Below are 16,787 nucleotides of genomic sequence, written 5' to 3' on the forward strand. Positions count from 1 at the left end.
ACTTTTTTTCTTTCCCCGCTTTCCCACATGCCTACAGATGACTGCTGTTTTACCAAGCATGCGATCCTAATATACGCCGAGCAGCCTGTACATGTGCTTAGAAAAGAGCTGTCATTGATCATACAGCATTGGCTTGGGCTTGCGCACAGGTGCGTTAGAGAAGCAACACAATAGCGAAAAGAAAGGGAATCCTAAAGTAAATCATGTGTGGAGTGAAGTGCATTGAGGCCCCATTTTGTCTAATCCTCATGCCAAACATTCTTGGCTTCTGTGATGAGGGTGGGAGGGCAGTGGGACAGTGGGAGGTGGGAGGTTACAGGATGGAGGGACTCAACCAAACTCCCCTGGCCAGATGTCGTGCCAGTAGTAAGACAAAAAGTTAATGTGAAAAGGCCAGTTGCTTTATGAACCATACATTATTAAACCTGGGGTATTATGTACAGCTGGGAAGCGCGCCTAATTTTTTATTTGACGAAGTTCCAGGACTTTTACCAGGCGTGCGTTGCTCAGCGGCTTTTGGCGGAGGGAGCCCTGTTCTTGCGATTTTGTTGGTGCCCCTGGGTGCTTTATCAGATTCATTTTTGTGTCGTGGAATAACTGTATACGGAGGTTTTATTGGTGGATATGTTCATTGATTTGATGTTTAATGGACATTTAATGCACACGTTTACAAAATTAGAAGATGAAATTGCTGCAATTGGGAAAGCAAACAGACGCACTGACAATATATATGCTGGGAGAATGTGTTACTTTTACATTATTCAGTCTATGATGTAGAATTACTAGACCCATTTCTCATAGCAACTGATAGATGCTTACAACAGTGGCTTGTTTATGTTCTATGCCATTCATTTCAAAGTTCATTTGATGTTTGTGCTGCTGGGTTAAAAAAGAGCCTTGTTTTGCTAAACCAAATTTTAGTGATACATCATGATCGTAAGGGTTTATTTTTGCTAAAATCCGTGGCATATAGATGGCTGGCTGAAGAAAAAATATATATATATTTTGAAAAACAATACTGTCCCAGGAGCTGACCAGTTTATTTCTCTAATGGCTCAGACTGGAGCTTAAAATGTGTCAAAAAAACAAACCAGGCCGGCGCACGTGACGTGACATGCACATGTATCCAACATCAAAAATGGTCGAGGGAGCTAAACAAATGAACCCTGCAGATGGAACTTGACTTTACACCGCAAATCTCCGCGGACGCGTTTTCAACGGGGGTGTTCTATCATTGCGCACGACAGATTTGATACCTCACCTTTTTTTTTCTCGAACGTTTTTCACAGTCTGCGCACGCAGGCATTCCGCCAGGGCCACGGCTGCGATAACGTTTTAGTCTCGTCTTATCCCACGTGCGCACACCATGCCGAGGTGCGGGCGGGTTTGCCGCGGCGCCACCTGTTCACGATCGGACGTCGGTCACTTTTTAATTCCCTGCCGGTGCTGTAAGGAAATGTCCCCCTTTCGATGGCACCCTGGTTGTATTCCGCCCGTTCGGCCTCCTCGGCGCAAAGTGTTGTTGCACAAGACAGGATGCCATTAATAATGGTGCTGCTCCTTGTGCAGGTGCTTCCTCAAGTGACCCCCAAAGCTGGCGATTAGACCCCATGAGCAGCACTCGCCTAGATTTGAAGCTTTCGTGACTGCAAGGATACATATTCTTAGGTTTTTTCGGTAAAGTCACGTAGGTAAAAAAATTAAAATTAATAAAAGTAAAATAAAAAATAAAATAAAAATCACGACGTTTCGGAGGCAACACAAGCTTCCGTCTTCAGGTGGAACCGTCACAGCACGATAGCTGTATCAAGTGATACAGCTATCGTGAAACGTCGTGATTTTTATTTTATTTTTATTTTACTTTTATTAATTTTAATTTTTTTACCTACGTGACTTTACCGAAAAAACCTAAGAATACAGCACTCGCCTCCCATCAGGATCCATGGGCCCCAAGCAAACCTCAGCCACTCGCAGTGGCAGTGAATGGTGCTTATAGGATTTGTACTGCCGCCATTGACCTTTCCTCCCTAATGCATTTGACCCTGCTCACTTGACCCCCCCACCCACCCATCCACCCATTTCTCGATTGTGTAGTCTGTGCTCTGGTCGTCGATACGCATACACAGTCGAGAAAGGATGTGGCCCCATGTCCCGGTGGAGAGCCAACATATTGCTATCGGTGTATGTTCGTGAAATATGAAAATGTTTTGGGGCCATTGACATGCGGGGATTGTGAGAAACTAGGGGAACGGTGGAGTGTCTGCATGGCGAACTCTACATTTTCTCAGCTGAGTTTTCATTCACAGCACACACACGTTTCCCAGTTGCATATAAATGTTTTGCAAGATGTTGTTAAATGTAGGAATTGCAATTCCATCAACAGTCACACAGTCAAAGATATCAGAGTATGTCTCTTGGATACTCCGAGATACATTTGAACCCTAAAACATGTGCTTAATGGATATACTTTTACCGTTGTCTTCCAAACTCCCATAAATACTTAAAACCATTGAAAGAATCCAATTTACAGGACAAATTAAACACAGTAGTCTATTCAAGGAAAGTATCTGAGTACCCGGAATGTTTTGCTTGACAAGCAAAGTTTCTTTGAATTGAAAATTAAATGTCCTAGCCAAACGGTCTCCAATAAAATTAGACCATTCGTGCCAGCAAGTGGTACATTTGCACATCAGCAGCTTTGTCTTAAATTATACTCAGTTTGACATTTAAGGGCCCTCGTGAAGCCCATAATTTTCCTCTATAAATGTTTTCTCAAAGCATTCCAAAGAAACACGTCAACAAATCAACATCACATGGATTACGCGTGTATAAGTTAATTCATTTTACAATTGAATCGCCTAAAAGGATAGAAATAAAATAGATTTTTATTTTCTTGGGTGCTAGCTCATATTTCGAACCTACAAATATGAGTCAGCATGCATGAGTGATTTTGCAATGACTTGGGTAAATGTATTCATTATTTTTTAAAAATCCATCATTACCAGTGTATACTAACTGACAAATGTTTGTTGGGTATAATACTATGTACGGTGCGAAAAAAGTTCAACATACATAGACGCTGTAGTTCTTATTAGCTTCATTATATTAATTAAACTCTGACATCTTGGATATGTTTCTGATCACAAGAGGTTATGTTTTTGTTTATTTGTTAACATTATATGAAGCTAATACTTAGTACAATTACAGTTTTACATAAGCGCACAGTTTCTTCCAAGATACACTGGTCAAATCCCACCCCCACTCCCACGACTGACATGGGGTGGCTTTCATCCAGCAGTGGATTGCCAATGGGCTTAACGTTATTAAAATTGTTTATACAGTTACATAATGCATACGCAGTTCATAATTCATCGTTTTTATTAAGTCGTGGTTGATCCCAGTCTGCCACATTGATTCACTCTTCAAGTCTGTGATGGTAGAAAACTGCCTCACATTAAAGGCAATAGATGTTCTGACCCAGGGCAGATATGGGGGGTGTGTTTACACAGGAACTTCCTGATATGATGGTATTGAGTTTGGTCACGTGATCAGGAAGTTACGAGTTAAGGGTCTCAAAGCCACGAGGCAAGGCAGGGGTGTCAGCCATTACAAAGAGTACAAAATGGAGGCACAATTAGTGTCTCAGTGAAGACGGGTGCGTCTGTTCATTGTGGGACTTTAAGAAGCATTGACTGTAAGTTGGCTGATATTGGTCGCGAAAGCCTATGTGTTAATACTGGGAATGCCTTTATAATGCTGTTAAATTGTTATGATAAATATGAGGCCTAGTTAACAACGAAGCCTGCCACTTGCATTATTGTAAATGTTATTTGTAATTGGATTAGTCAAGCCAGACTTGTGCCCACGTAACTTTAATGCATTCTTGAGAGCAAGGATGAAGAAGTATCTCATCCACAGTTCAGTGTTATGTGCAGCGCTGTACATTTGGACTGCAGTATGGTGATTACACAAAGTGACCTTATTTAACACAGTAGCTTATTCTCTTGTTGTATAGCTATTCAGTGCTAATGTAGGTTCCTGGTCCATCCAGGACCTATTATTGAGATTCATGTTATCTAAGACAATGTTATGATGCTGCAGTGTTCATGAATTGTATTCATATTACAAGTTTTAACAGATGCTGTATTTTGTGCTGTGTTTTTCCATCAATTTTCCATCGTACTATTCATTAAATTCGTTGGAGTCGGATGTTCACCCTGACTCTGAAAGTTTATTGAACACGAGGTTAACTACTCGTATAGTGGTGACGCAGCGCACAGCGAGGCCGAGACAAGGATGATTGCATTTACACTTGGCAACAAACAATTGCAATGCTTTAGACACGCGAACGACTTCAGTTTGAATGTTTCATTTCAAAGACACGCCACGACATTTTGCGTGCACTTATTAACCCCGCTCGGCAGCACCGTCGGTTTTCGACTGAGCGCGATTTGTCAAGCGGCACTGCCACACACACACACATATATATAAACCGGTGACGTTTGTGTTCGAGTAACGAACCCGACTCTGCTACCTTTTCCCCTCTGTCCCACCGCGCCTGCCACTGGCCCTCCCATCTGCCGACTCAGGCCCAGAGTCCCTATGAGCAAGAGCTGGAGTATGTCCCCGAATTCAGCCTGACCCGCGGGGAGAGCATGCTGGAGGAGACCCCTGAGCAGCTACTCATCTACCGACAAGATGGCCAGGTCAGTCCTTTCTAAATGCAGAGCATGCTGTTTTTGTGTGTGTGTGTGTACCACTTACACCTGGTGGGGCAACGTTGTCCAGGTGTCCGTGTGTCTTCGGCTTCGACACAATGTGGTGAAGAAAGGTGTCGAAAGCCAGATCTGACCTCAGGCACCCTGTTTCGTGCGTCGATGTGGGGCCACTGATGACATGGCCTGTATGGTAGTGGTACTTGCATGTAAATCCACAAACCATTTTTGGGTTGCTGCCCACTTTCTCCATTCGAGCTCTACACGCTGAGAGAAATATTCATGAATGTTGACAGTGTTTTGAGTGGGGATGCCATTGCTATGAATTCATCCGTATATTTGTTGGACGTGGTTTTTTTTTCTTCTGTTCGAGAGAAAATGCAAGCGATTTGAATGAAATCCATACCTAAATTACCTGCTTTGCAGCAATTACTTTAATAACAGCCTTAGTCCTTCTCAATTATTACCACTAACAAAAACTCCACCCTGCAGCCACAACCATTGACATTAACCTACTGTAAGGGGGGGGGGGGGATAACTCTGTACGTGTTGTTGGTATGCATGCAATTGTGTGTGTGGGCCTGTCGCATAGTGGGGAGCGGTAGTGTAACGGTTAGCGCTACGCTGCGCTACGAACCCAGCGAACCGAGTTCGATTCCCGCTCACGGCCAACACCAGTGACGATTATCTGAATCGGTCCTGGACCTCCCCTAGGTCGACTCAGCCTCAAATGAGTACCTGCTGCGATGTGTAGCTCGTGATGCTGACCACTCACCCTTCTCGTGTGCGGTGCCAGCCTTCGTAGGTGCTCGCTAACAGCACTTGTCCCGACTTGCCGTGAAGGCTATACGGGGGTTCTTTGTTTTCATACAACTGCGGTGCCCCCAAGAGATCCATGCTCTCATTCCGGCCCCCTTGCCAGTATTAAAACAACGTCGGCACAAAGCAAAGAAAAACATAACGCAGCATGCGAAATCCGGCAGGTGAGAAACCACCCACAGACTAATGAAAGCACTCGAGGGCAAGTGAGTTTGCGCACATCATTCTGAAGCGCAGTTTTTGCTTGTTGTTTGGAATTCCGAGCGACACATACCAAACGCATTTTTGCATTCCTCTGTAAGGCTGGAGGGATTGCCTAGCCTAGGAGGCTTTAAAAAGTGCAACTGTGACGTACTTGGAGGTCGTGGTCGAATTTTCGAATGTGCGTACATGTACATTGTTTACCTTTGCTCAGCCAAGCCGAGTTAGTTAGCTTTCACGTACTCGGCGGTGCGACTGTGGTCATCCGGAATAGACCATAACAACACGTTACGATGCAATGGCCGATCCATGGATATACAAATGAGACGTCACAGCGATGACACTCTGCTGCTCCCGGCTTGACCACCTGAATGTGAAATTGTAGTTGATGCTCTGCACCGACGACATCAGCTGCACGAAAAAAGAAGTTGACTCGAAACGGTCGATACATTTCTCTTGGTTCTTTCGGTAAAGTCACGTAGAATGGAAATAATAAAATAATAAAAATAAAACATAATAAAATAATTCTCACGACGTTTCGGCCACAACGCAAGCAGCCGTCCTGAGAATTATTTTATTATGTTTTATTTGTATTATTTTATTATTACCATTCTACATAACTTTACCGAAAGAACCAAGAAGATGAATCCCTGCAGTCACGAAAGCTTTAAATCGAAATTTAAGTCGTTACATTTCCTCGGTGGTGTACTTTGGTATTATGGAGTAAGGAGGCAGCCCTGCTTTTTCTCTCTCACGCTGCTGATGACGGAAAGCCCTATACTAGACGAGCTCTTGAAAGCCCCACTCTAGAGATTCCTTCTAGAGGGTATTTGGCCTACTCTTTCAATGCTGGCCAAATGTCTTGTAAGAGGCTACAGTACCCACGCTCTTCCCCTACGCACGAAATCTGCCGAACGACTGACTGTGTTGTATCCTCTTGAATTGTATCGTACGTTCCATATTTATATTTCATAACTTAGATTTAATATCCAAACTTTAACTTTGTTGGTGAATCAGTTTTTTTTCATATATAGATTATCCATAACAGTGTCTACAGGCTGGGGTGCAACAGCTGACTAAAATGTATTCTCTCCTCGTAAAAAATCACACGTCTATTATATCAGTGAAAACAAATTCTGCGTACAACATTTGAAGTAGCAACAGTTTATAAAATGTCAGGGATTTTGAGGGATAAATAAATCCCATTTTTATTGAGCAGCATGTGACTCTTTAAAGTGTGTGTGTGTATAACATATGTATGTGATGTTTATTTACGTGAGAGTCTATATGTCTAGGGCATTTGCTTAAAGCAAATTGGGTCATGAAGTAGTAACTATTTGGCGTTTTGTTTACGTGACAAATCTTTTACTGATTGGCCGTGTCGGGTGGTGGAGGGTTTCGACACATCTATACTTACGCGATCTAACCCAAAAAACCTTTATTATGATGAATATCGGTAGCGAAAGCATACGTGTTAAACTGGATCATGGTGATTTAAAGCTTTCGTGACTGCAGGGATTCATCTTCTTGGTTCTTTCGGTAAAGTCACGTAGAATGGAAATAATAAAATAATAAATATAAAACATAATAAGATAATTCTCACGACGTTTCGGCCACAAAGCAAGTAGCCGTCCTCAGGTGGAGAGCAGGTCTGTCAAGACAGAGTCTGACCTGTTCTCCACCTTAGGACGGCTACTTGCGTTGTGGCCGAAACGTCGTGAGAATTATCTCATTATGTTTAATATTCATTATTTTATTATTTCCATTCTACGTGACTTTACCGAAAGAACCAAGAAGATGGATCATGGTGTTGAAATGAAAATGCGTGGGTGTGGTAAATGTCCTAAAAAAAAAACTTTTAATCCATCGACTTTCTTAGTCAGGTTACACGGCACCAAATGTCACGATTTTTTTCGAAGTTCACTCACGAACACGCGGTCAGGGCCTCTGATCGGCGTCACGCCACGCACGAGTCCGCGCAGGCGACGCGCGTTAACAACATTCCGTGTCGAGCGACACAATAGCGACACGCGCGTTTATTTATTTATTTAACATCATTTCACCGCTGTCATTATTTTGTTCGCTTTACCACCGATTTCCAAGGCGTATGCACGCGCTAGGGTGGCATGTACGTGGTGCGTTATTCACGGCCTATTAACGTCCATCCGCGTTTCGTATCAGAAGTAAGCGCGATATGTTACTTGCCATCAGTTTAGCAAGCAAAGTTCCTGCATAGACAGCCAACATGTTATTCCGATGCTAAAGAATGTGCCGACCTCCAGGCGAATATGCCATTCATATCCCATGACAGGGCTTGGCTGGCTGTCTGTACATGACGTTAATGACAAGTGAAGCTGCTGTTACCACCTCGATTCAGTTTCTCCCCTTACGCAATTACTCATGGCACGAGTTCTGCAAATTCTGATGTTAAACGCCCTGATTTTTGTTGTTGTTGTTGTTTTAGCAAGTCGCTGAACAGAGGGCGAAAATGCATATAGTGCAAAGTGGACAGCACTATAGATCACCCAATAATAATAATATACGAGATGAGAACAATGATTTTTCTTGCGATTACCAAGGTTAAAGGAATTTAATGGGGGCGGGGGGGATAAATGATGGACAGACGTTTCAAAGTCGATCACTAAAAAGCAATGGCAGGCAAAGAGAAATATCTTGTTCTGCAACTAACCAAACTGTCGATGGGAATACAGTCAGTCGAGGAGGATGATACCTTGATATTGTTGAAGGGGTATCGAACAACCACGATGTCCAATACAACGAATAGAGTGGACTACGCACGAGTGATGCATGCCGCAAACCACTCTCGTTTCATGCGCAACAACAGCGTGTGCAAGTCTGGTATTCTCTTTGGTTTATTTTAATTTATTTTATTTTTTACCCACGTGACTTTACCGAAAAAAAACCAAAGAGTATGGATCCTTGCAGTCAAGAAAACTTCAAATCTAGAATTAAGTCTTGTATTATCTAAGGGGCTTCAGGAATGTTTAGCTCCGTTGGTTCTTTTTTGTTCGACCCGCATCTTTTCGTATGATTCGGATGACAGCCACACGTCATCAAGCATCAACAACAGAGCCTCGTTCTGTCGAGTCGACTGACTGACACGTGACCTCCACAGCTGTAGTGATCGTATTGAGTTGTTTTGTGTATTAAGGGAATGCTGGCTGGTATGATTTACTGGCCTTTTAACTGCAGAATGGATAATTATATATATATTCATATTTTTGGTTCTTTCGGTAAAGTCACGTAGAAGGAAAATAATAAAATAATATGAATATAAAACAATAAAAATGCTCACGACGTTTCGACTGCAATCGTCATCAGGTGTGAAATCCATTATTATTTCTCTTATACGTGACTTTACCGAAAGAACCAAGAATATGAATGCCTGCAGTCACGAAAGCTTTAAATACAAATGTATTTATATTCAGTTATAATTATATATATACATGTATATAGTCACGGTATATAAGCGTATACATTGCATGCAGCTGCAATGAATGTGGACTCTTTGTCTTGTCTGGTTGGACAAATTTAGTAATTGTGGGTAATTTTGCAGAATGGCAGTAACATTGACAAATGATGGCTCACCCTGTCTTGGATAATGTCACAGGGTCATTTTACGTCCGTAAGTTCGCTGATGGCTTGTCCCCGTCGCAACATGGGCACGTTAACTTGCAAATATTTCTAGATTATTGTCGGCTGAGAAATGGGTTCAAAATCAGGTCAGCACCCCATTTCTAATTCGCACATCCAGATATAATTTTGAACTGCAAACTGCTGTAATATTCACCATATGTTCTATGTGAGAATGTTAAATGTCAAAATTTAACAGATACTTTTTACTTCAAGTTACTTACCAAAACAGATCGTTTGTATGCCTGCATGAAACAACATTCACAGTGTCCCTCAATGCTCAGGCAAGCATTTGGCAATGCTTATCTGTGTTACGAGTGGTGGAAATTCCACATTCCTATGGTGTAGGAGGGGGGGGGGACCTCAACTGCTGACTTCTCAAAAAGAGGTACACTGTTTAATTATGCCCTTCGTTCGACCTTCAGCATGCCTATCATATAATGTATATGTAATTGTCCAATAATGTAGGGTTACATATTCTTGGTTCTTTCGGTAAAGTCACGTAGACGGGAAATAATAAAATAATAAAAAATAAAACATAACAAAATTCTCACGACGTTTCGATCGCAACACAAGCAATCGTCATCAGGTGTGAAAACCACAGCAAGAATTTTTTTAAAAAAGTGGCGATTTTCAAATGTTCTTGCTGTGGTTTCACACATGATGATGATTGCTTGTGTTGCGATCGAAACGTCGTGAGAATTGTATTGTTTTTTTAGTATTTTATTATTTCCTTTCTACGTGACTTTACCGAAAGAACCAAGAATATGAATCCCTGCAGTCACGAAAGCTTTTAAATCGAAATTTAATGTAGGGTTAATTCTGATATCGAATGCTTGGCATCCAACGTAGTCCGCCGTGGCACTTTTCGATGATTGATTAATCATGGCCACGGGCTAAGACATTGGATAGAGTGTACGGCTCAGTGTAGACAACCAGGCCACACTTAAGCAGCAGCAGCAGTAAATCACTATACTTGTTCGTGGTGAGGCTAGTATGCACCATAGCTCATCATAGTTCGTAAATCAGAAGAATTATCATTTGTGCTGTAACATTGTACCATACATATACGTCACTTTAAACCCGGTTGTACTAATACATTATTCAGATCTGTTTAAATGATTGTAGACACATACATACACAATTATCCATGTTAATTATATTTCGAATTTGTTTTCCTGCAGCATATTCCAAGACTTTTAGAAAACTTCTTTGGCCATGGCAGATGGAATTGATTGGCTGTTGTAACAAGAGCATTTGTTCATGTGTTGAGCAGCGTTGGTAGAGTACAACGGTCTAACGCACTCCTCGGAGAACACAGCAACCTGGGGTTGATTCAAAGCCAATTGCAAGCAGTACATTAAACTGTCACGGACCTCCACCTGGGTCAGTTCGGCCTAAAAATCAGTATCTAGCATTCATCAGCACTGGAAAGACAAAGACACTGAGCGTGCCTGCTGGCCACACCACTTGCTCCAAGCATGCTCTATATGGCTGTGTTTATTTTATTTTACTTTTATTAATTTTAATTTTAATTTTTTACCTACGTGACTTTACCGAAAAAACCTAAGAATATGGCTGTGTGGGTTTATTCTGAGAGGCGTTACAACCATCAACTGTAACGTGAATGTGTGTAATAATACAACCGCGAAGAATGATCATTACGGCTCATCGTGTGTGTGTTGGAGAGCTCTTCTTCACACTGTGTTGCAATCGAACATCGGGCGAGTGCTATGGCTTGGCTATGCAGGGCTGTCATGCCTCCTGAATGTTACGTCAAACCGACCGTTTCACATGAGAGAGCCCCTCTGCATAGCTCCTGAGAAAGACTCTGCGTTCCCTTCGCGGGGGGTGGGGGGTGTTAACCCACTGCTATTGATGAGTGTGCATGAAAGCACGTGGTGGCAGTGTGCTCACTGTGCGTTAGTCTGAATTCTGGTGGCTCCCTAGTGACTCCATATGCTCAGCTCAGGCCCCCAGTCTGACTCCCCCCACCCCTCCTCCTCCCGAATCCCCAGTATGATCTCACTTGTCAAATCTCGCTTCTGCCTATGTTTTATTGTACCCACTGACTGCCAGATGTGGGAAGGGCTCTATGAGACGATCGGTGTGTAACTATGTTACGTACGTTAAGCCCTTCTGTGGTGCAGTGGTTACCGCCATGCACTGTGAGCCTTGTCATCGGGGTGCTATCCACTGATCAGGATAATACCAGGGGCACGAACTAAAACACATTCCTGCGGAGGGAGCTGGTAGGAACGTTGGGTTGCTCGGTCAATGGCCAGGGTCAACGGCGGCGTGGTGTATTCCGCAAATATGCCCGACTGTGAGGGCGGGCACAAACCGGCGTGAGTAGGTTAAACGTTGAGTTTTATAAGGGCACCACGGGGTGACCAGCCTCTCCCCACCCAGCCCCACCCCTCCCACCCCCCACCCAGCCCCACCCTCCCCACCCTCCCCACCCAGCCCCTCCCTATCCTCCCCACCCAACCCCTCCCTACCCTCCCCTCCCCACCCAGCCCCTCCCCACCCTCCCCTCTCCACCCAGCCCCTCCCTCCCTCCCCACCCAGCCCCTCCCCACCCTCCCCTCTCCACCCAGCCCCACCCCTCCCATTTTTGGATGCACGACGGACGGACACAATAATCCCCTGTCGGCTGGTGTAACCAAGAGGTTCCTACCAGTATAAACCTGTCCTGGGTCTCCCTGAGTTGACTTACCCCTAACTGAGCACATGGTGTGCTGTGTAACCAACAGCACTAGAAAACAATCAGTAGCCAGATGGGTGTTGGCCCCTACGCTTTCGTGTGATGTCCTGGCCTTAATAGGTGCATGCTAACAGCACTTCTTCCAGCAGCCTATAATGATAAACAGGGCATCTTTATCTTTTATGTGTGTTTATATATATGCAAGAGAATTTAGATGCTGATATGCTGTGTGCCATATAACGCAGATAATTTTAGGTCACATTGATGGCAGGGAAGTTATATTTCTGCCAAGTAATGTGAACACATTCGGATGAATATTATGCTTTAACATTGTGTAATAAAATAAACACTGTCTGACTTTATATTACACAACAGTTTAGTGTATCCTCTTGAGGCATTCATTGATATGACCATTTTCATGTTCATAATATTTTGATAAGTGTCCAGACCCAACTGAATTTATATCAGTGCCAGAGATATTACATTTTTTTTTCATTTAGCGGATTTGTATTAAATGCATGTGTTTCAGCTGATTGCTAATTTTAAAACAACCCCCTAATTAATTTGCCGTAATATTTTTCCAAGTCCGGCTCAGGGCTTGAATTCGATCCATACCGGACATCCAATTCACCGAGGCACAGTCACGCTTCAGGTGGGTGGCTGAGGAGCTCCGGAGTGAGCGACTCTTTATCTGCGAGCCCGTTTGTGAGGATTCTATGGATTAGTCGCCAAACAATCGTCGATGTCATCTAAGCCACTGTGCCCTGACGCACAGAGTTCATCGTCTGTATGAGACACCCGAGTACAAGACAACGTGGTACCTGCTGTAGGCGAACATAGCAAGTAGGCTACTCAAGAGTTGTAAATATATTTTAATTATTATTATCGCCTTTTTTGTAAAAAAAACACTCTAACATGAATTGGCCGCATAATTCAAAGTGGGACTCACTTAAGTCTTGACACTGCTGAAGTTTCCTGGATGTGTATTAAATGATGGTAATGATGATGACGATGATCCGGCAATTATACTTGAAAGTCCTTGTGGCAGCGTGTGTAAGACATTGCCTTTCTTTGAGGAATCCATCGCAACAATGTGACATTATTGAAACGTGCATAGAAGAGTCATGCCAATCTTCATGGTTATTAAGGTCTTGTTTCCACAGGGAATGGTGAATATCAGCACAGATGTTTGGTCTCTTACGCTTCTGTTGGCTGTCACACATGTTGTCCTTTTAAATAAAGTTAATTGATTCTTGTGGTTTGTGATTCTAGTTTCCATTGGCAAATTCTCTTTCTTGTCTGTGTGTGATGTTTCAGTCAAACTCTACTCACAGGATTTCCCATGCCCTAGTTTATACACATGCCTTGAAGAACCGTGGGCTAAACCAGTGGTATCTAGGGTAAATGAAAAAAAAGTAATTTTTTCTACAAAAACAGAGCCACATTGTCAAAGAAAGAGTAAAAACAGCAAACATAATTTTTGAGCTTTGATTTTTGTATGTGTTTAAACATTACCATTAGCTTTTGTTATTTCTAACATTTTTCTTTAAAATAAATTTCAAACTGATGCAATTTGAAGGCCTGACATTCAGAGTCTCGGCCTGGTTTTTCATTTTATGTTTTTCTTATTGTGTTTAGGTTAGTCAGAAGCACTCATTTTTATACGGTTGACTGAAAACTGCCTACAGAGCAAAGGTTAATTGGGCTCTATAGCATAAAACCCTGCGTTTTCCATTTGCAAGGGAGTGTCCTCTGGTTTTTTTGGAGCAATTCAACCATGCAACGTTTTTCTACTGAACCTTGTGGTGAATGCCCACAGTTTGCGGCAACCCAGGAGACACAAAATCCAAGTGCAATGTCATTAAATGCGCCGCTGTTATCCGTGTTCTGGGTTTACATGGACCCACCAAAAAAAAAGATGTGATTTTTCCACACATTACACGATTTAGAAAAAAAATGTATGCTCGCACAAAGACCTCATTCAGACGTTAATGGTGACACTGACCTGCTGGGCACCACTTTCATAAATGTGTCGAGTTAGAGCCACAGCAAATCAGAAGTGAGCATTACTCGCGTGTAATTTAGTTAAATAAATATGAGTGTGCGTGCACGTGCTGGCCAAAGACTGAGAATTAGTATTGTTGTTCTGACAGAATTGTTCCTTCATTACAAACGCTATTATTCCGCTCACAGTTCAGCGGCACCGTGTGTGTGTGTGTGCGCCTGCCCTAGTGGGTGCTCGCTTACAGCGCTTGCGCATATTGCACAACAAGAACTACATGCTGAGTTTTTCTCTCTCTGCATATAAATCGTCAGCCAAGATGTAGCCACTGATTGATAAAGTCCAGCCCCAGCTGGCACCATCTCTTATGGCGCCGTGATGCAACAATGTAATTTCCTACTTGCGCACAACCCGTGAATGGCTTTCTTGTCTCGGGACAAAATTCACCGACGTTGAAATGGCTTTTGTGTTTGAAATTGATTGTGTTGACCTTATCTCTTGAGGTTTTGCGAATCGTAGCCAGAGTGCACTAATTCTGGGTGGCACCCAAGCCTGAACATTACCTGTGTGTAAATCGCTATTTGTTGAAATGTGCGTGTTTTTGTGATTGCATCGCAAATAAAAAAAACCAGTGAGTCCCATTGCATTCGCTTGTCCTGTCACTTACGTCTATGCTCTGTCCACTGTCGTATATGAAAAAAGTCGCTAACAAAGTTTCTGCACAACTCTAACGCATTATCCAGATGCACATAATAGCTCACATTTATCAGTCATTGTTATTTCAAGAAATTTCAGCCAAGAAAACACCCACTTATTCTCTATGCCGGGGTATCTGTCTGTTATCAATGGTCTCCTCATGTGATTAAGACAATAGCCAGGCAGGTGGTTTGCCATGTTCTATTGTTAATGATGCTAACGTCACTGATGTTAATTTCGCAGTACCGGGCATGTGGGTATAAATACAGGAGGACATTTCTGTAAGCCCAGAGGCATCATGGAGGGATGTGACAGTGTGTGTGTGTGCCTTCTCCAGTATCCACACTCGATTTGGAACAACAGCAGGGTGTGTGCAGTGCTTAAATCAGCATTTCTTTGCCTTTACTCTTCATAATATTTATCGTGGGACCCCTCAATGGTGTGAGTTTCCTCAGGCTGCCACAGATACTATCAGGCAGTTGTTGGAAGCTACTATTTGTGTTGGCTTCAACCCCACATTGTAATGACAGTTAGTGAAAAATATAGCAGCAGCTCAGAAAAAATATTCCATTTGCTGCAGCAGTGATCCACATTTTGCTTAAAACTTGGCTTAAAACTCACAGATAGCATTCACAAAGTCAAGCTATAAATAAAAGAACTAATAATTCAGTTTTTTTTTTACGCGGAAAATCCTCACTCAGTTTATAGACTGCTTTTCATTAGAGTCCTAAATTGAGATTTTAGGGATGTTTGGCCGATCCTGTTATCACCACAACTTCCACCGCCACCATCAGCGCCATTCTATTCTTTGGAGGTGTGGTGCATTTCACACGTCCTTACACTGGCGCAGGAATCACATACGACACCAGCAGTGGAGGTGAGCGAGCGATTGCAGGGCTGCTCCTTTACCATTTGCTAGGAAACATGCATACGTTAAATTAAGAGGGCCTTCCTCCAGCAGCTGATCACAAAGGCTGCAATAGGATACATTGCTTAGCTATCACACGAGATCGTAGCTTTTCCACAAACGTGAACTTCTTTCGCACCGCGCGTAGCCGACCGTGCTCATCGGTGGTGACAGCACATCGACTAAAAGCGATCAACTAAAAGCCCAAATCTTTTAAAACAATTTCCCCCGCTTCTTCAAAACGAGAGCGGCGGCCTAAACGTGCTGTGGGTGCCGCAATTCTACAAAGCCCTCCCAGGGGCGGTAGCCGAGCCGGGTACCTCCTGTCCTCCCTGCCTGCTCTGGCACGGGGCTGCTCGAGGTACGGCTCCCCCTGCACCAGTACAGCGCCGAGTTCCTGGTGGAAGCACTTGAGCCACCGTGGCAGGAGGTGGGGGGGGCAAGTGTTTGGCTTGGAGCGGTGCACTTCACTTATCGGCCAACCAGGAAGGGCGTGCAGTTCCCCAGCTGCCCTCCTTCCCGTCTCACTGCTGCCCTTTGCGGCCGCACCCTCGGGGCACACTCTTCAACCCCCTTCCCAGGATCGCGTCAGTAGGGGATCGGCTTCCAACCGCGTCCCGCTGTCGTCGGTGCCGCTCGTGTGGAAATGAACGAGAGAAAAAAAAGCCGAGAAAAAACACACACAATTGCGAACTTGCGGTGTCTTCTATAATAATATATGGGTTTTGTTTTCAATCTTTCAATAGTGTTGTGTTCAGTAGTGTTTGCGTTTATTCCTCAAAGAGGATGCAATGCAGCAAATCCCAAGAGCCATATTCTTGATTCATGAATCTTTAGAGAGGGAACTGTGAACCTTCCGCAGCAGCCAAAGCCATCATCTTAGAGAACATTCCTCCCACAATAGTGCAACCTCTTGGCCTTTCAACGTTAGCAAGTGGAGGAGAAACCCTGGAACGATAGTCTTCGGATGGTATTAAAACCAGCTGTGGCCATTTGACAGTGATGAGCACGACACAACCGGGTCATTCTATCTTCCTAACGCTGAACTCAATTTGCTCATGAAAGATTTATATAACACTCTCTCCC

At 43.4% G+C, this 16,787-nt stretch overlaps 1 protein-coding gene across 1 annotated transcript in view; it reads left to right on the forward strand.

Moving 5' to 3' along the window:
* The window catches only part of LOC144935533 (ADAMTS-like protein 1), a 143,251-nt gene that overhangs the window by 17,245 nt on the left and 109,219 nt on the right, over window positions 1-16,787 (forward strand). The window contains exon 3 of the mRNA XM_078862286.1: window positions 4,590-4,706. Coding sequence (XP_078718412.1) covers window positions 4,590-4,706 — 117 coding nt within the window. The remainder of the gene's footprint in view (window positions 1-4,589; window positions 4,707-16,787) is intronic.

Source organism: Lampetra fluviatilis, chromosome 13 (assembly GCF_964198595.1).
Source record: "Lampetra fluviatilis chromosome 13, kcLamFluv1.1, whole genome shotgun sequence".
Classification (NCBI taxonomy): domain Eukaryota; kingdom Metazoa; phylum Chordata; class Hyperoartia; order Petromyzontiformes; family Petromyzontidae; genus Lampetra; species Lampetra fluviatilis.